General features: G+C 39.6%; 1 protein-coding gene across 1 annotated transcript in view; it reads left to right on the forward strand.

The window, feature by feature from the left end:
• Window positions 1–20473, forward strand: part of kif26ab (kinesin family member 26Ab) — a 115291-nt gene that overhangs the window by 58655 nt on the left and 36163 nt on the right. The window contains exon 4 of the mRNA XM_079832914.1: window positions 1324–1490. Within this exon, the coding sequence (XP_079689040.1) occupies window positions 1324–1490 (167 nt within the window). The remainder of the gene's footprint in view (window positions 1–1323; window positions 1491–20473) is intronic.

Genomic DNA, 20473 nt, shown 5'->3' on the forward strand with positions numbered 1-20473 from the left:
AACGCAATACTTAGGCATCTGAATAAACAGACATAAACAACTCAAACCAAACAAATTTGTTTGCAATCCCCCAACCCTCAAATAAGTTGAAGCTTATGTAACAGTAATTATTCAGCCAAATGTCACAGTTCACCAAAGTGCAGACTGGAAACATCTCAAAATGGATGCTACTTGTAGTACTCCGTCTCATGTGAGTAATCCTTCCATGTGCCCGAAGCTTTGTGATTTATGAAGCTCGTATGTCATCCTAGGTATATAAATAGTTCTCCTGTCAGAGTTCTGTTGACACATCACGCACTGGATGGCATATGCTTCATGAAAAGATTGTTAATGATGTTATTTTAGTTGCCAGACATGAATCGAGAGCAAACACAAATCCAGCCATTATGCACAACCACCACAAGGTAGAAGACATGCCATGCTAAAGCCATGGTTGTCTATTGCTCAATGTGTTTAACTCACCATAGTCTCTGGGAAATTGCCCAACCTTACCTGAAGCCTTTTAGCACACTGCCTACTTTCAAAACAAGCACTTGACAGATCATATTGATTGTGGGTTTAAGCTACTTAGTTACTCACAGGCCTCGGAGACAAAGGCTGACTTTGGTAAAATAATGAAAACGTCCCTGAATGAATGGTTTCCAGTGCTGGGATATTTAACAGCCTGCAAAAGAGCTCAGAGAAACTCTGTTCCTGTTCCTTATCTGAGAAAAAGCAATTCCTCACAGACTCCATGCAAGAATTATGTAACAGCATTTCAAATGAATGTAGAAGGTATAGTTGATTCCTAGAACTTTTGCTATCCCTTCGCTGAGCTTTTGTGTGGAAACCATTGGAGACACTGACAGAAGACTAGTTTCTTGGCCTCTTTCTCGAGTGCAGAGGAAGATGCGCCTATATTGCCTCGGGCCATGAGAGACCTGGTGGACTCATGTCTGGATTGACAACCTCTGCATCTTGTTTTGGTTCTTGCTAAGGATTTCACGTTTCCTGTGAGCATGTCTAATCTCTACCCATTGAAACCCTATTCATACCTTCAGTACAGGGATGAATGTTCCTCCCTGGTAGCTAATTATGTACTTTATAATAAACACATGCGAGTAATTGTTACCACCTCGTTTTTATATGTGACCTTTGAAACATAATTTGTAAGGGAACTGCCTCTTGCTCCTTGTAAGGACTTGCTGTCTGTTTCTTCTAGAAGGTGTGATCCACCGTAGCCTAGGCGTAGGATTCTTGGAACTGTGTATGAGGGTAATTTAGTGTTCCATTATTGAGTTTCAATGTTTTAAACGTCACCTATCCTGCTTCTTCCCACCCCAGTCACAAGGCCTCGTGGGTCAGACAGAGCAGAGCGAATGGTCTTCAGACACCACCATCTCCAGAGTGTCCTTAACTCCCTCCAGACAGAGAAGTCCGGTTCAGGTTGGCCAGGCTGTGCCCTCTTCCTCCGACCATCCCACTTCAGCTGCGGCATCCTTCTTCATCAGGTAAGAAAACACATTTACCCTAACACATTTATCACTAAATGGCCCCTCAAACATCCATATACAGCAATGCATTAGGGCTGCACGGTATATTGTTTTAGCATCGATATTGCGATGTGCGCATCCACGATATTCACATGTCAAGATGTGCAATGTCAAGTATAGGGATCGTAGTTCCAGTACGGAAATTAATAGCAAAGTTTAACCATCATAGACTGAAAGTTTATCATTTGCATGTGTTTTCAAGTCCTATCAGTTCAAACCTTTTGAGCTTAAATGGACACATGCACGCAAAGTAAAGTCAAAATGTCCTTCTCGTGAGTATCCTCGTAAACACAGTCGGTTATGTGTTGTAAAGAATGGACAAAGAAATAGCGGTTATTAAAGCGGATGTGTATCATTATATTGGATACGTGTATTCATCTTAAAGTGACAGCAGCCTATTATATCCACAGCTGTTTGTGTCACCACCAATGTTAATCAAACAACAAAAGAGAAAGAGAAAATCACTTTTGTAGCTTTAAAAATAAATATTTTATTAATTAATTATATAAATTTTTTACAGTGAAAACTGTACAGTGTTATTTTATGTTTGATTATTCAATGTCTGTACCTAAATACAATTAGATTTACCTGAAAAACATAAAGCACTACTTATTTAATTTTTTTGTATTTATCTATGCTTGTAATTTATTTATTATTTTTTATGCAGATGCACTCTCCTACAAAATCACCCCACTTATCCTAGAATAATTAATTCTTTACAAATAGAGCTATTCAAATCACTTGCTGAAATCGTTTTAATATCGCAATATATATTGGAGAATCAATTTTTTTTTCTTTTCTTTTTTTCCCAATATTGTGCAGCCCTACACTGCATTGTTATTAAAGGTACACTATGCAACGTTTTTGTTCAAAATTAGCAAAATTTAATTTAATTTAAAATGAGTCAATACATCAGTTCTTCTTCCGAAATGTTTTTGACTCAAGCCACGTTTCCACCGCGGGAACTTTCTCCAGGAACTAGGGACTTTGGGATGGTACTCTGTGTGTTTCAACTGCAGGAATCGGGGTCTAAATAAAGTTCCGGGTAAAGATTTCCCCCTTTACTTTTTTAAAGTTCAGGAACTTTCAGGGGTGGGACTTGGGTGGAAACAGGGCTTTACACTGACTTTTTGAGTTACCCTGACTCACTATGGTAAGCCTATTATAAGTGTTTAGACCTAACGGGATGTTTCTTGCGGGACATTGCATACATATGTCACTCGCCTGTGCGTGTCTTGTCATATCAATAAATAGAGAAAAGTTTCTCAGGCTACTTTGACGCATGTATGGTGTGGGAGTGGCATAGGTTAGTTGTCACAACAAGCGAGAAATGTTGATGTGAAGCAGCTAAATCTTGAACCTCTGAGGAATCACCCATTTAAAAAAATCCAGAACAGAAGAGAGTCTGCTGGCAAAAAGAGAATACGACAGAGCTCATAATGAAACAAGAATCAACATTGGCTTTGCTTTTTGGAGATGGCAAGAGCAAAGGGATTTGAAATCGGAGATGGCGTTTTTATTACTCAACAGGCGAGTAAGATATTTTATTAAACAATTAAAATGCCATATGTAGCTCTCTAACAGAGTTCATTGTAAAGCATTATCTATTGTGAAGGGTCATATTCATTCGCACAGCCACGCAGAGCCAAAGCACAACCTTTCTTAAAAGGCATGTAGTTTTGATTTTAACTGCCAGGGGGCCAACAGTTACATAGTGTTCCTTTAACTAGATACTTCTGGATCTTCACCTTCAGAATTGAATGTCAAGGTTATATATTTTGGACTTGGTGTAATGTAGTATATTGAGGCATAGAAGCTATAGACAGGCTGCTTTTTTGAGATAGGTTGCTCTTGGAGGATTGTCCCTATGTGTACTTAAAGTTTCTTTGAATAGAGAAAAGCTTAAATTAAATGATGGCATGATTTTAGGAACATGCATTCTAGTCCGTTTTCAATTCCACTGGTATGTGGAAAGGAGTGGTGACAGGAATGCTTCTGGAATGCTCCTGAAAAACACATTTGACATATTTCTCAAGCCAAGTGAAAGCATGGGACATTAAAGAGTGATCAAGGGCCTCTCCCTTTGTGGAGAATGACGGCTGCCGAGTTTTTCAATCTGCTTGGGATGCTGCCACCTGCCCGAGCACTTCCAGGTCATTCTGAGACAACAGACAGATGTGACCCCATGTAGGACGAGGTTAATTTTTGCAGTCTGATTAATAATCGCTTGTCTGTTTTCTTTGGAGTTGATCACAAAGGAAGCGGATAGCAGGGAGGCTGTTGCGTCACATAAAGAGAAAGATGAGGAAGAGAGGGAGAAAATAGATTTGTTTTGGCCTCTTAATTTAAACTCCTGGGTGGATGAACAGAAGAAGTAGGAAATTATGTTAGGTACCACCTCTTGTTTCACCTCTTGTTGCCAAGAATTTTATTTTTATGATTAGGAATGAGGTCAGTTATCATTTTTGGACACCCTAGAGTCTGGAATACTGGTTCCAAGACTAGGACGTACTGTACGTTGTTAATAACAGCCATTAATTTTCTAACCGTCATTAAATTAGTAACCAAAAACAGACATTTTTTATAACTGCACTAGATCAGGGACTGTATAAGGCATAGACAAATTTGTAATTCTCAATATTCTCAATCTGTTGCGTGATTTGAGAGACTTTGACTAGATTCAGACTGACATAAGTTTGCATCAATGTTAGTTTTCTATAAAAAATGACAAGACCATTACTATTTTGATGTCTTGCTCCACCTAGAAATGTATTACGACTTTCAGACACCTTTCCCCTCAAAGATGTTTGATCTGATCGGAGTTTGCAGAATAAGAAATGCCAGAGCAGCACCTTGCTTTCAGGCATGCCAAAAAATTAATGAAGGGCATCCTCTAAAGGAGTCATTATCAAACTTCTACAATAAATTAGGAGCTGGAAGTGGAACATCCAGACCTGCAGTTATTCCTCTAGTGTGTGCTGGGCCTTTAACCTGCTTGTACAACAAGCAGGAGGCTGGATCTTCTTGTAAGGGAAATGTTAATTAGAGTGCAATTAGAGTTGCACAGCGGAGAGGAGAGCGACGGGGGACAAAGTCAATCTGTTTCCAGTCATCCATTCGGTGTTATGATCCTATCTATTTGATACAATATCAGCATCTCACCTTTCATCTCCAAAACCTCGATTGTGGGATTGCCTTAGAAACGGACATGGTACCATTGTCTATTGAAGTACCATTTAAATACATTGATCTATGAAAAAGGCGGTAAGTACCATGATATTAGATGTGGTGCTATTGTTGAACCATGCTACTGCCACAGTCCTTATGTAAGGCATCTTTGGCTGTGGTAAGGGGATTTAACTTTCTTTTATTCATACGGAAAATATTAGCGAGTATCTATCGAGAAAATAGAAGCGGATGCATGGCTGAGAAGTTGACTTTTCCCTAACCCCCATTCTCGGCATTTGCTCCAGAGTGACGGAGCATATGATTAGTGTATTGACATACTAGCTGGCTCCTGTAATGAATACAGACACAAGGCCCAAAGAGCTTCCCAAAGCTTTAGGATGCCCTGTCACACTCAACAGCATGGTCTGTTTGGCTATTCCAACTCAGTGCTCCACGAGATGAAACGGTGCTGAGCATTGTGTGCAGGGTCATGTGAGTGAATCATCTGAGCTTTTGCTAGGTGGGAGTTGGGGTAGAACTGATTACAAGGATATGACTATTTTAGACGGCCACATGCTCTATTGACTCCAAAGAGGATGAGACAAAGAGAAAGAAAATGAGGTTGAGAGATTTGTCCGTCTAGAGATCAGAGCGACTTTCCTTGTGGGTATAAAATGTACAATGAATGCTAAAAGATATTGTGTGTGTGTGTGTGTGTGTGTGTGTGTGAGAGTGTGTGTGTGTGTGTGTGTGTGTGTGTGTGTGTGTGTGTGTGTGTGTGTGTGTGTGTGTGTGTGTGTGTGTGTGTGTGTGTGTGTGTGTGTGTGTGTGTGTGTGTGTGTGTGTGTGTGTGTGTGTGTGTGTGTGTGTGTGTGTGTGTGTGTGTGTGTGTGTGTGTGTGTGTGTGTGTGTGTGTGTGTGTGTGTGTGTGTCTTGGGTTGTAAATGGGAAGGTGCCAAATACAAACCTTTCACAGAAGCTTTAGGTTAGTGGTCTAACTGAAAGGTTCTTTGAACGCGGAGTTACAGAAGCCTTGAATCATTAGTAGTTCTTGGCAATATGGACATTGTATTGAGCATGGCTGCTAATAACACACTCTGGGGAAAATCAAAAAAAAAATTCTGCAGAATGTTGTTGACTAATCAGAAGTGATTTTCTTCACAACCAATCAAACATGATTTTGCTTTACATTGCTTTCCTATATAGGCACTAGTTCACACTTGTTCCAAATAGAATAGATAGTACATTTTAACTTTTCAAAATTGTATTATTTATACACACACTGCCTGAAATATAGCATAATTTCAAAATAGATTTACATTCTTATTATCTACCAGTGGCATAAACATCATAGACAAGTCCCACCCCAATAATTGGAAATGGCCAAATTGTCTAACAGCGCTCATCAATGTCAAAATGATGGCCAATCAGATTAAAGAAGGCGGGGCTTAATTTTCACTGAAGATGAGTTTGAATTCCAGTGCGACGCTTTTAGTTTTTACCGTGCGTGGTAAGATATAAGCAGCTAAACATTTAATGTTTGACAACTGTTTTATGATGGATGTGTTTAACAACCTACAGCAGCATGTTGTTGACTAATCAGAAGTGATTTTCTTCACAACCAATCAAACAGGAGTTTTTTGCTTGTACATGGTAATATAAGCTAAACCTTTAGCTGCTACATTTAGCACTGAATTTGTTTGTTCCTTCTGGAATGTAAGAAATAACACCAGGTATAGACACAAAAATCTTTTGATTTTATTAATTTAGTTCGTTTTATTAGCGATCACTTACATATAGCATGGAACACAATATTTACAATAATCACACAGATGCCGTCTTTGAGCCTGTGTTAGCGTGTTTCTCAGCGTCATCAATATGGAAGACAAGATGTAAGAAATGTATTGTTGAAGATTGCAAATTTGTGACAAAAGCTCTCCTCGGAGGGTTGTAGCATGCTGTGCTTTAGCATGCTAATAGTCTAACAGTCCCTGTTACACTGTGTCTACACTGGAAGTCAGTGGTGTATTGTGACATGACAAGACTGTTCCTGTTATTGTAAGCAGTGCTGATTTCACTGTCTACATATGATGCGACATTAATTTGTGTGACGCTGAAGTTGTGCTAAAATTCATTCCTTTTAAAGCGCTGACACAACTCATTAGCTGACCACCCAGTCCGAGTTTAGGGTTGCAATTTCAAGGTGTGTAAAAGGAGGGTATATGTTTGTACATGCATGTATGCAGGTCAGCATGTAAGAGGCACAGCTGTTTGACGGTATGTGGACTTGCAGCGGCATTGAACACAACACACAGTTAAACATTTTTTACGGCCTAGCACTCATTTTCAGTTGCCCGTCCAGGTGAGCTTCAACAGTAATGACTATGATTGAAGTAAACATTCCACGGTAATTACTTGGACAACAATCCAGACTTTCACCAGACGAGTTGAGTAGTCAAAGTGCTTTGTTGCGCTGGTCTTAGGGAGTAACCATAGAGACAAAGCAGCGTTAATTTATGGGATGTTTATGCTGTGCCTCGAATAAACATAATTGCCAGTTGAAGATAAAAGGATGGGAGGCATTAGCCCACATGAACTATGAAATGACAGTCATTCGTGTGCCACAACTGAATTGCTTTCCTATAGGTAAAAGTTCACAGTTGTTCCAAATAGAATAGATAGTACATTTTAACATTTAAAAGTATTATTATTTAGTAACAGGCTGCCTGAAGTATAACATCATGTCATTTATGTATTTGTAGTTTAAAATTTTACATTTTTGGCTGGTCTGCCTCAGCGGTCTAACAGCACTCGTCAAAGTCAAATTGATGGCCAATCAGATCAAAGAAGGCGGTGCTTAGTATTAAGATGAGAGTGAATTCCAACACGACACTTTTAGTTTTTACAGTGAAAGAATGCATGCGTGGTGAGATATAAGTAGCTAAACCAAGCAGCAATCTCCCGCAGTTTCTCTTGAAGCCAAAACGGAAGTGACATAAACTGAAATTCTTCGACTGGCCACTAGAGACAGGCTCCAGAAGGGAGCAGAATCTCATTGAGCCCCATGTTAAAATGGCCAACTTTACAGCAGAATAAAACATGTTTACAGCCTGGTACAAATTGTGGATTTGGTCTATACAGCTAATTTTGCCCTTCATGACAACTGTGACGGGGGTGAATTTTTTTTATAACTCATTCGTTTACATTATATAAAGCATTAAAGTTCTGCATAATTAAGGCCGTGGCCACTTCGAGTGACAGGTGGGTAGCCGTTTATCTGCTGTCTGTTAGTCATCGCGTCACTTCAGCTCCGCCCAAGTCCCGCCTTTTTGCCCATTTTCTATTATCCAGGAGTGACGCGCGATGACGCGCTGCCAAGATGGCAACGGCCAGCTCGTCCCTACTTTATGCCACAGAATCCTATGGGGGACGTCACGGACACTACGTCCATATTTTTTACAGTCTTAACAGAGCTTAACATGTAATATTTAAAAACTGGGAACAGTGATGCAAGCTACTCAACTTTTTAAATGTAATTTCGCCATTTTGAATTGAAAATATACAATCATTTAAATGATGTCATTCATAACTGGATGAGAAAATTCCGTGACGAGAAAAACAAGAAACCTTTTTTTTTTTTACACTTTTGACATACAAGACATATTAACAAGAGTGAATGTGTGTATATTTTTAAATAAAATATTATTTGTGTTAGTGTTTAAATGGATACATTTGCAACAATTTAGACTATAATTTAACCTATAACTTGTTTTACCGTTCTTAGTTCTTCTTTATTCCCTTAAATCCCTTTTCATTCTTTAATTTAATTAAATAATAACTTTAAATACAAAGACCAAACTTTGGTCCCCCAAATGTTCAAGACATGGTTACGACCTTGTAATCTACAAATACTTCCTGTTAAAGAGCCATTCTTTAGTTAGCATTAGCATTCTCTACAAGTGGGTCATGTGATTTCAACATGGCAAAATGCATTGAGGGTGTTCCCACACCATACACAATTAAAACACTATTATATAGAAAACTATTATGAGTACAGTCTTCATCTCATGTGAGCGTACACCATTCAGATGAATCTTCTTGTAAAACTTTTTTAAATTAGCACTAAACTACTGTACACACCTTCAAATATCTACCATTTTGCCTGTATATTTGATTTGCATATGTATAAACTACAAAGCTTTAAAGGGACCTTTCATGAGTGGCTAACTGCGCATAAGCTAGTAGATATTTAACATTTATTCCTCTTGTAATGAAAGGTCAGTTGATGCATTTTGGTACCCCTTTGGGTAACCCTTTATGACTAGCATTGCCCCTAAATTTGAGTTCTCACTGTGCGCTCCAATTTAAAGTCAATTAGGTACATAAATGCATCAGTTTAATCTCATTGTTCAGACGATTTGCTTCCTTCTCCTGCTGTAGTGGGGCAATAATGATAAAGCATCCCGAGAGTTGTAAACAGGGGGATGCCATTCACCTTTCCAGCCACATGCTGTGTCAATGCTAATGTGGACAGTGGCCTTCTGATGGGTGGGACAAGGGGGCGGGGCTCTAATGGAGCTATTGGGATGGTGACATGGGGGATGGTTGTCTGTGGAGTAGAGAGGTGAGTGAAAGAGAAGAGAGGGTTTGTTGAGAGTTCTTACACGGTCAAAACCGCTCTCGGCTAAAGCTGATAAAGTCGGCTCCGTAGGCCACCCATCACAGTGGAGGATTACAGCGAGAAAGAGATCCAGGAGGGGCAGAGAGATGGAGAGATAGAGAAAGTACACAGAGGAGAACAGCAGAGGAGAAAGAAACAGGCAAATGATCCATGTGGATGGCTGTTTTTGAGTGACAGCACTAATCCCTGACAAGGACAAATTGGGAAAACAGATTAATGCTGAGTGGTCGGGGCCCTGGAGCGGAGCCGGGCCCTGCTGCGCAGCTGAGTGACGGGAGCCGGGAAACAGGAGCACTTCAGTCAAAGCTGATAGTGGCGGACACTCACACGTGCAGTTTCTTTGAGAACACTGATGCAGTGAGCAGGTAGGCGGTGAGGTGAATCCACACATATATCCACTCATGGTGGGCAGACTCGGACTAATGCCCCACACCAACACTCCCAGCTGGAGGGAGAGAAAATCATGCACTGTGGAGGAAAGTAATTGGAGCGGCACCATGAAACTGAAGTAAGTCACCATGTAAGAAAAACTTGTCTTTAGAGATTAAAAGTTGCGACTTCCGTCAAAAGTGCTGGCTTAAATTGAGGATTCTTGGATCTTGCAGAACATAAAAGTTATTTTTAATGATTCAGTTGAAACAGTTTGCAAAGCATGACTATTTCACTACAAAACTTCTGTCGAAACATTTGAGTGATTAATGAAATGAATCAATGAATCGTTTTTCAACTGATTCAGTGAATGAAATGAAATGTTTCTCAAATGAACTGGGCTGTGCAAATACTTCTACATGTCTTTATTTTTAGTGATGACTCGAATGAATCAAATAATTGGGTCACACTTTAGATTGGGGTCCAATTCTCACTATTAACTATGACTTTTGCCTTAATGTACTTCTAATTACTGCTTATTAATAATTAGTAGGGTTGTTGTTCAGTTTAGGTATTGGGTAGGATTAAGGGATGTAGAATATGGTCATGCAGAATAAATATGTGCTTTCTAAGTACTAATAAACAGCCAATATCCTACCAATATGAATGTTAATAAGCAACTATTAAATGTGAGAATTGGACCCTAAACTAACCCCAATCTAAAAAGAGTCTGACAGAATCAATGAATTCGATATTTCTCAAATGAATCAGGTTTAGCAAATGCTTCTCCATTTGTTGTTTAAAGAAGTAGTGTATTCTCCTTTATCGTTGACTTTAGCTGTAGTAGGATCAGTTTTGTTGACAGTGCTGAGTTGAGATATGCCTTGTTGTTTTACCGTTTATTTACTCTGGGTGAACCTCCAGCTGCTGGTCTCTACTCCTAATCACGCGGTCAAGCTTGTGTTTGTCTGTAAGTGTGTGTGTGTGATGGTCATGGAGCAGCTGAGGCTGGTGCTCGAGAAGTGGAGGCTGGGAAGGAGGGGGGCACTCTAGGCGGAATGTCCAGGTGTGAAGAGCCTGTGGTGGGCCGTGAGATGTTCTGGTGTGTGGGTTTTGGGTGGTGAGGGTGGATGATGGAGGTGTTGATGGATCTATCACTCTAGGCCAGCAGCCCCAGGGATCTGCTCAAGCCAAGCCCACTTCCTGTCCTCAGGGGTTTTGGACTGAAGTATTGATGTTTTTAAAGGGACTGATCACAAACTCCCCAAGGTTTTATGTATACACTATTTAACACCATTATTCCCAATTTTTATTGTATAATTCACATTTTCCCTTATTAATCTACTGCATTTAGTTTTCTAGTAAGAGGGATTCATACAAGAAGATCAAAATCAAAGGATAGGTATATTTTGCGTCCAGAAAATGATGCCTGGTTTTTGCATCATGAAAGAAGTTTCTGGATTTTATGTTTTGTTTTTATTATTATTTTTATTGGTGATAATTCCTCGAGGAGACGGGCTTATGTGTCATCAAAATGATGCCCTAAAATATGATTATTTTATTCGATTTTGGGATGAATAATTACCACCTGATTATGTTCTTGACAGGTTTTGTGTGATTCACATACAGGAAATAAATATTGATACAATTCAAGGCTAGCCTTCAGATTTATTTGTATATAGTAAAAAAAGAAGCTTTCCATTTCCAAAGCATTAGTAACATTATACACTGCCTGGCCAAATGCGTTAGAGTCTATGATTGGATCATTATTGCACATGTTATGTGTTTGGCAACAGTTCTTATAACCCTAATTGATGGAGTGCGTAGCTTTTCATTTCTTAAACAATCATGTAGGAAGACACACCATGGCCATATTCCAAGATGACAATGTCAAGATTCATCCGGCTCAAATTGTGAAAGAATGGTTGGGAGGGAGCATGAAGAATCATTTTCACACATGAATTGGCACCTCTGAGTCCAGACCTTAAATTCACTGAAAGTATTTGGGATGTGCTGGAGGAGACTCTAAAGAGTGCTGAACTCTTGCATTGTCAATACAAGATCTTGACCAAAAATGTATGCCTCTTGATGGAAATTAATGTTGTGATGCTATTTCCATCAAGAGGTGCATAAATGGTTGGTCAATATCTTGTATTGACAATGATCCAACCATAGACTCTTAAGCATTACATCAGTAACAGTAACTTATCTACAACAAAATAACATTGAAATTATAATGATACGACAATTAGCGTTTTTTTTATACTGTGCACACACTGTTGATGTCAAGACGGTGGTCCTGTGTCTTCTGTCCTGTGTCCACCCCCCACATCTTTACAAGATGTCACCACTTAAAATCAGTCCCCTGTAACCTGCGACCACCTCCTCTGAATGTCTCCCACCCACTCTCTCCATTATTCCCCAGATCTTCCTGCTTTTTACACACCCCCAGGTTGTGTGAATAACCCCCATTTTGTGAGTCTCTCAGCCCAAACAGTTCTCACAGGGGTGATTATCACCTTCGAGAAAACACGAAGAACACTAAAGCTTCTTTGTTTTGTCTGAAAGGAGGCAGACTCACCTTTGAAGCACTTGTGAAACAAATGTACTGTCAGCGGTTTAGCATCACAATGGATTCTCTCTAATATGTCACAATCTTGAAACAAATGCGTTTCTGTTAACTGTATGTTCCCACTCTGTTTAGAAGTGTAGTGCAGCGATTCATTTTTATGCAATAGACAACCAAATAACTAAACCTCATCAGATCATCACAAGCTTGAACAGCTTTACGCACATCTGTTTCTCAGGATAAAAATGTTCTCACATGATACAACCGCATTCAAACCTCAGTTTACTGACCAATGGCAAGACATCTGGACCCCATTTACACCTATTGACATCTGTCTTGGAAGATCGGATCACCAGCTGAGAAAAATGTGTTTACTTCTGGTATTAGCATGCTTCTCGTATGACGTTTTGGTGCAAGTGGAGATGCACTATACTGTTCAAAAGGTCGGGGTCATTATTTGCAAGGATGCCTTTAACTGATCAAAAGTGACAGAAAATACATTTATAATGTTACAAAAGATTTATTTTTTAAATGCTTTTTTTCAAACATTGTTCAAAGAAGAAGAAAAAAAGTCAGCACGGTTTCCACAAAAATATTAAGCAGAACAACAATAATAACGAGAAACGATAGAATGATTTCTGAAGGATCATGTGACTGAAGGCTGGAGTGAAAAATCAGCTTTGACATCAATAACATTTTAAAATAGAAAACACTTATTTAAAATTGTAATACTATTTCACTGTTTTTATTTTATTTTAAATCAAATCAAATAAATTCAGCCTTAGTGAATATATGAAAAAAATATTTCAGACCCCAAACTTTTTAACGGTAGTGTACATCACTTTTTGTCACTTTGTTTTGGCACAATGGTTGTTTTACGCAAGTAGTTGACCCTTCGACGTTGTCCCAGACACATTTATGCATATTCTACAATTGTGACACATAGTGCATTGGCATTTGCAATGCGGTATGCATCCCTGGATGGGCCCAAAGGTGGTTTGAGGGAACCCATACAGATCCTGTATTTTTATTGGATCACCCAGGGTAGATTCATATCTAGTATTAAAGGGCTCAAATTAAATTTGAAGTATTGATACTGAAGATATAGAACATGACAACATGTACCGGTTTTGGGGACAATTATGCAAAGTGGTCGTAGAATAGCGCCCACCTAAACCTTTATCCCGAATAAACAAGGACATAAGCAGCAAACAGTTGGTGTTTTTCATGCTTACAGTGGGGGTCTGTGACAGCTCAGGGAAAAGCTCGAAAACTGCTGTGTCAGGAAGCCAAGCCTGCCCACTCGCATACAGTCGCCACAGGAAGAGAAGCAGGCATCAGCGAGCCCCCCAGACGGCATGGATCTGCTGATTCATGTCTATGGACTCAATAGACGTGGGTTTGTAGGAGAGCTGATGTTTGCTGCAACACTATGGAAATAAATGCTGTCAAATCAGTCAAATTCCACGTGCCTTATGGCCTGGGGGTATTTATATGCCAAAGTGATGTTTGCAGGCCTTCGGGTTCTTTAAACGTATTTTTTTGAACTGGGATTCTGGTTAATCTCTTGTATATTGTTTGAAAATACTTGGTGTCTGGAATTACGTGCTAGCACTCTGCACATAATAGAGTCTGAAGCTGCTTTCAAGCTTCCCACGGTGCGGAAGCGTAACAAGGATTGATTCTTAATTGCTTTAGCACTGTACTTCGCACAGTAAGCGTGATAGACAAGTCACCGTCGCCACCTTATTAGTCATCTCAAAGCTTGCACTTCTTGAGAATGCTGATTAAAGCAAACCCTAAATAACAATTGAAAGCCATTTCACAAGGGAAAACAGTAAATAAGGAAGAAGAGGGAAGCGGCGGCTCTTTTAAAGAGGTCTCTGGTTGCCCGGATTTGTGGAATACAGATCAGATCAACCGGGGTTATTAATTGTGTTACCAGACCGAATGGAATATACATTTAAAGGTTTATTACCTATTGTCTTTTCAGACAGCAGATGTGGTTGAAGTTGAAAATTCCCATGAGGTCATCCAGCCCGAATATCCTCTGTTGTGACTGGAGAGTACAAAAGCAGCAGCTCACAATCCCATCACAATCCACCCGGTTAAGCTTTGAGTCTGAGCAGAATAATTTTTTTTTTGTTGAAAACAGCGTTCTGTCTAATTAGTGTTCAACCTTCCCCTGATTTCCCAGCCCAATACCACCCAAGTGCACAGTTCATACTTATTCATGTAGCATGTTTTACCGCAACCCAAGCAAAATTCCCGACTACTTAATGAGATCCCTGAGATACACTACTGATTACACACATACTACTGATTCGATAAAGAAAAGTTTTATTGTCAAAGAAGGAGATGCTATAGCCTAAATCTCTCTGCATAATGCTGTCACCTCAAGGATGTCGAGAATATGTTAGCATTCACGTGAATCTCGATAGCGGTTGCCCAGCTGGTGGAGGAAATTGAAATATGCCATCTTTACTCATGGGTGCTCAGTTTTGATTCCAGGTTGTTTGCTAACGCTTTTTGCTGCCCCATGACAGTTAGCATTCTAACAATTTGGTCGACCTGCTGAATCAATTTGAATCTTAGCTCATTTCTTGTAAGCTAACCGTGCTTGCTCATAGAATGTTAGCTTAGCCTACACACGATTCAACAGGTGGACCAAATTGTTCATGAAACTTTACTAAAAGGGGCCAACGGAACCAGTTTCCCCCATTTTGGTTATTTGAATAGTAATGTTTGTTAGTTAAAGGATGCCCAATTGTTTTCATGGCAGATTACCCTTACGAAAATGAACCATGGTTTTACTACAAATAAATATATTATAGTTAAACCATGGTAACCACAAATTAACCATGGCTTTGCTACTCTAACCATAGTTTAACCATGGTATTTGTGGTAAAACTGTGGTTATATAATAGTAATCAATTAGCCAAAAAAAAAACGTGGTTACTACCCTTTTAGTATAATAATAGTTGCTAAACCAATTAAACCAGAGTTAATTTTCGTAAGGGTTGTTTGCTTCCCATGATAGTTAGCATTTCAGGAAAAGTTTGGTTCGCTTGTTTATTGGAGATAAATCTTAGCTTTTTTGTAAGCTAACCAGTTAGTGTTAGCTCATAGCATCCTAGGTAAGCCTACATTCGAGTCAACGGGCAGACAAAATTGTTCATTACATGTTAACTAGCCATACATTGACTTCTTGCTGTTCCTAGCCCATAGAAATGTTCAGGCAAGTGGTCTGTAAAACTAATCTCAGTGGGTTAAAGTTTATCCATTTTAGCATTAATGTTGATTTTAGAGGATGTAAAATTGTTTTCACAGCACATTAAGGCAGTTTGTGGTAAAGTTGGGGGGGGGGGGGGTAGTGGAAATGAGAGAGAGAGGGAGTTTATCTGCTGTTTTTATTTGTTGAAAGCTAGTCTGAATGTAGATTGTCTGAAATGGAGTGGATTACAGCCTGTAATCAGTTCATGACCCAGCATGTGAGAGAGCCTGTTGCAGAGAACTGAGAATCCCATTAGCGCTATCTCTCTCTATTTTCAGTATTAAGTTGCTAGTACCAATAACCTGAATTCCTGCAGTAGCACCAGAGGGCGCTCATAAAAGAGTATGTGTAGGGCTGTTATTAATGGACATACTTTTGGGTTATTGCCATAACCTATGGGTTTCTTAATGGTCCATAGCAAGACTATAACCTGTGAGAATGCATCACATGGTATGGATTGATAGCATTCCTGCAGTTTAAGAGCACATATGCACATTGCAATAGTAATGATTATATTGCAGTGTGAAGGTCACCACTGACTGTAATAATCTTCTCTATATGAAGTCGTTTGAATGACGTTATTAGTCTTATAAACCCGGTAGCTTTATGGTTCTCATCTTGTATGGTTAGGGAAGCATCCGTCTTTCTGTCTATGACAACATGATCATTAGTCAATAAAGACTATTGACATATTTATTGCACTTTGGAATGGGATGGAAATGGCATAGATGGATGTTCACGTCCCTTGGTGATTATACTGCCTCCTGTCTTCACCCGAATATTTTTTTTTCTAAGTTATGCTTTACATATGCAATTAATTCCTTCTTTTTTTCATTGTTAATTCATCTTTCAATTTGACATTCATAACGGTTTCTTTCTCTTCTGTCTGTGTGAGGTCTAGAAACTGATCAAAACCTGATTGGTGCTGAAGTACACATATAATAGACACACTTTATGGTTTAATTATTTATAAATCGAACGCAGATCAGACATTTCAAATAATTAGCATCCTTTGCATGGTGAAATTTAATTATCAGCAAAATTACCGTAGTATTTTTCCTCTCATATTTTTTTTTCCCATTCAGTTTTGTGTTCGCATTTCTTGTACATTTAAAACGTATATTTATTTATTTTTCTATAATTTGCAATTTGCATGTTTATAATGTATTTTTTTATTATTATTTTCTTAATTTAACCTATAATGGTAAACTTCCCTTTGCTTCCATATTGTCAACTTGAGCCCACGACAACCAAAAGACAACCTTTGTTCCTCATCACCCCTATTTCCTGCACATCTGTTTTTTTTTTCTCTGTCCTCTAACCTTCCATGGTCGCTTCTTTCATTCTTTCTCTCTTTCCCCTCTTCATCTCTAACCCTGATGTTCCAGGCTGTCTCTGATTAATCATGCACAGATATTCCCAGAAGCCAATGGGGTTGTTTGTTATAATAGCCTCCGAGTGAAAGAGTGCAAATAAATAAGCGTTAGGTGTCCTCCCTGCCAGACAGTGATTAATGAAAGAGAGCTAAGGCATGGTGGAGCGGTAGGATGATCTTGTTGTCTCCTTTCCGTATCTACAGGGCTTGGCCACCCGGCGTTGCAAAGCTTCTGTTTGTACCTAGTGGGCAAAGTGACCGTAATTTGTAAAAGTCAGTTATACGCAATTAGTTTTAGGTCGGAAAAGGCTGAAACATCTTAATCACGCAAGCATATTTCAAGGTCCTGGTCAAGATCATGTCTGGTCAAGTGTCTGATCGGACCTCGCGGTGTCAGCTAATTTCACTGACTCCTTACTTACTTGGGTAGCACTTTTCGTAGCGTGTGTGGACAGGATTATCCCATTCCACGCACTTGTCCTGTAATTAAATTCCTTTTCCTCAACACCCTTTTAGTGAAACCTGATGCTGCGGGTTGTCTACCTGTAGAACAAATCCCAGCGGTGCATAGGGAAGAGATAGAGAGATGTATCACGGATGAGATGAAAGTAGATGCTAATCTTTGTAAACAGGGAGAGAGAGTGCGCGAGGGAGACGCGAGTCTTGGTTATCTGTCAGTTTTCTGCTAAAATGGAATTGATCTTCCTTAAACGTTAGCTTGCTGTGCTTTTAAACAAACTCCAGGCTTCTCGCATGAATAAAAAGAGAATATCTTCCAAAAATGACAAGCCCATTACTATCTTCAATTTGTGGCTTTCCAGAGCTTTTCTCTAGGGGCTCGGGATTGAACGCTGCAACTCATTAAATAACAAAAAAAACCTGGCCACGTTTACGGCTTCTGTTCTGCCTCCCCACCGTGGCTAAATCACAGCAAGCCAAGCCTGGATTAGCAGCACATCCTGTCTGTTCAGGGATGCTATTGAGGGGGTCATTTAGGAACAGCAAAAAGATAACAATGCTTCTCTCGTTCACTTGCTCGCCTCTCTTCAAAATGCTTTCGCTGCCCTTTTTTCATGCACTTGTAAACAGAAAAATTCTCTCTTTTCTTTGCTGTTGGTATTGATGGGGGCGATAGGCTTGACTTTGTGGACATGTTTGGTGGTACTTTGATTTTTACTTTACTGTTTTATGAGCCACAAAACTAGCACAGGAAGCAGGAACTGTAGCGTTAGCACCTAGCTGCTAGCCAAGCATGCTAGTGAATGCACAATAGGCCGCAAACCTATAGTTAACACTTCATAAAAAGAACATGTTTGCTAAAGAGAACATATTGGATGACATTCTAGTCTTGTAGAGTAGGCTGCTAGTTCGACATTGGGACATTAGCCTACTTTCTCATGATCACAGTAACGTTTTGACCAAAAGGCTAATGCTTAGTTTTACTTTAATTTTCTGTGATATGCTTCTTCTCGCGCACAGCTGAGCACACAAGTCCATGCGGACACAAATATAGAGCTGTTCGCGGACATTTGCAAACTGTGCTAACAGAGGAAAATTGTGTCATGTTGACTGTCCGTAATCTGGACAGACAAGGGAAATATACTTTCGGCTTAACCCACACAAACAAGCTTATCAATTTACAAAATACAGACAGATGGATTCAATTGTGATTGGTACTAAGGTGTACAACTGCATATGTATGAACTTCCCAAAAGACCTACCGGTAAGCCCCTCCCCTCAAATGCAGATGAGCCAATGGCAGTTGAGTATCAGTTGCACGGGGACCATAAGTCATAGAGAAATAAGATCAAAAGCTCTCATTCGTTTGATAGTGTTTATGCTACAAAAATGGTAAAATGATGTGCCTGGGTTTGTTGTAACATTGTGTCCAGGTATCCTGAGAGGATTTTCTGGTTGTCATACTCTCATTAAGTAACATTTAAAGTTAGTGAGTCCATGCTAACCTACAAACCTAAATAGCTAACTGTTCTCCCGTGATGTAGGCTACAGTGCAGGTCAAAAACACAAAAAAAACAAAGGTCTATATTTCAATGCCTCTCTATATTAAACTTGTTAAATGTAAATTAATTTAATCTTGCCCTGCGGTACATAAACAGTGTTGATCCTGGATGTTGTCATCTGAAATAGTGATGACCATAACATGAGGCTTCTCCCGCTTGCATTGTGATCTGTAAACCGTCACTTCCAAATGAATCTTGTTACCCACCATATTTATTTTTAAAATATTTAGATTTCCCTCCATGGCATATTTAAGTCCCACTTGAATGTTCCTCGACAAGAGGTGGTCCTTCTGTGTCCAAAATTGATCAAAAACATCTTGGGACAAGGTTTTCACACTGAAAGCTGTCATTGTAAAACAGTTAGCAACTTTGTTTGTCCGAGTTAGTAACAGTAACTAAGGAGGGGGGGCGGGGCTTACCGATAGGGCAATTGGTTAACTGGTCTGCTGGTCTTACCTGGTCTCCCAGATTGGTCAAACATTAGCCAAGCTGTGTGGCCAGCTGATCTCATAGCCTGACCAGCTGAAAAGTGCCCAGAACCCAACAGAGTATCTGACCAGGCTGGGAGACCAATGTAGATGAGCAAACTTAGGTTGGTTTAGGGAAAGAGGTTTGGAATTATCAGCATGCATGATAACTCCTTCAAGGCTTTTAAAAAGCATCCCATGATGCACCTCATGAAGTTAATTTGAGAAAACCCCAAAGTGAGCAGAGATTTCAAACTATTTGCAACTATTTGCTTTCAGGGAAGTTGGTGTAGGATTTTGCTCTTTAAAATTCACACAATGTAAAAGTTCAAGCAATTACTTTGCATAAAATAGATAAAGGGATTAACATGCAAATATAAACATAGAGTCTAAAGAAACACAGCATTTCCCAATACAGTAATTCCTGGGGATTTTCTTGTCCTTTTTTTTTTTTTTAATTAGAACGTTTTCCATTTAGACTCAGACTGCTTCATTTATTTGGGTCTGACTGGGGATTTCCACCCTTGGCCCGCTGAGGGAAAGAGACAATCCCTAGCTGAGCCCGGCCCGACTTGAGCGATCATTTTTCAGTGTGCTACTCTCGGGCTCAAAATGATTTACCTCCATTCAGACAGCCGCTGACTGGCTCCCAGCCAAAACACAAAGACCAGACTGATCTCTCCCGCTATCTACCTTTGAGATGACTCTCTCTCTCACTTTCAGGATGTTTTCTGTCTCTCTTCACACTCGGGAGGTCCTCACCCTCTTTCTTTTTTAATTTCCATCTCATTTTCTGATTTTTGGCTCTCTGCTTTTTCACCTCTGTGTCTCATACTCGATTTCCCCCTCCCTTCCTCTATCCTTCTGTCTCTCCATATATTTCTCTCCCTTGCTCTCCACACATTTGATGCAATTTTATGCTTTTTATTCTTCTTCCACATTGTCCTTTGTCCCTACTTCTCTCTTGATTTCACACTCTCTGTTCACACACATGCCTCTTTGAATCTTTCAGTGTTG

Source organism: Gobio gobio, assembly GCF_949357685.1.
Source record: "Gobio gobio genome assembly, chromosome: 13".
In the NCBI taxonomy this organism is placed as follows: domain Eukaryota; kingdom Metazoa; phylum Chordata; class Actinopteri; order Cypriniformes; family Gobionidae; genus Gobio; species Gobio gobio.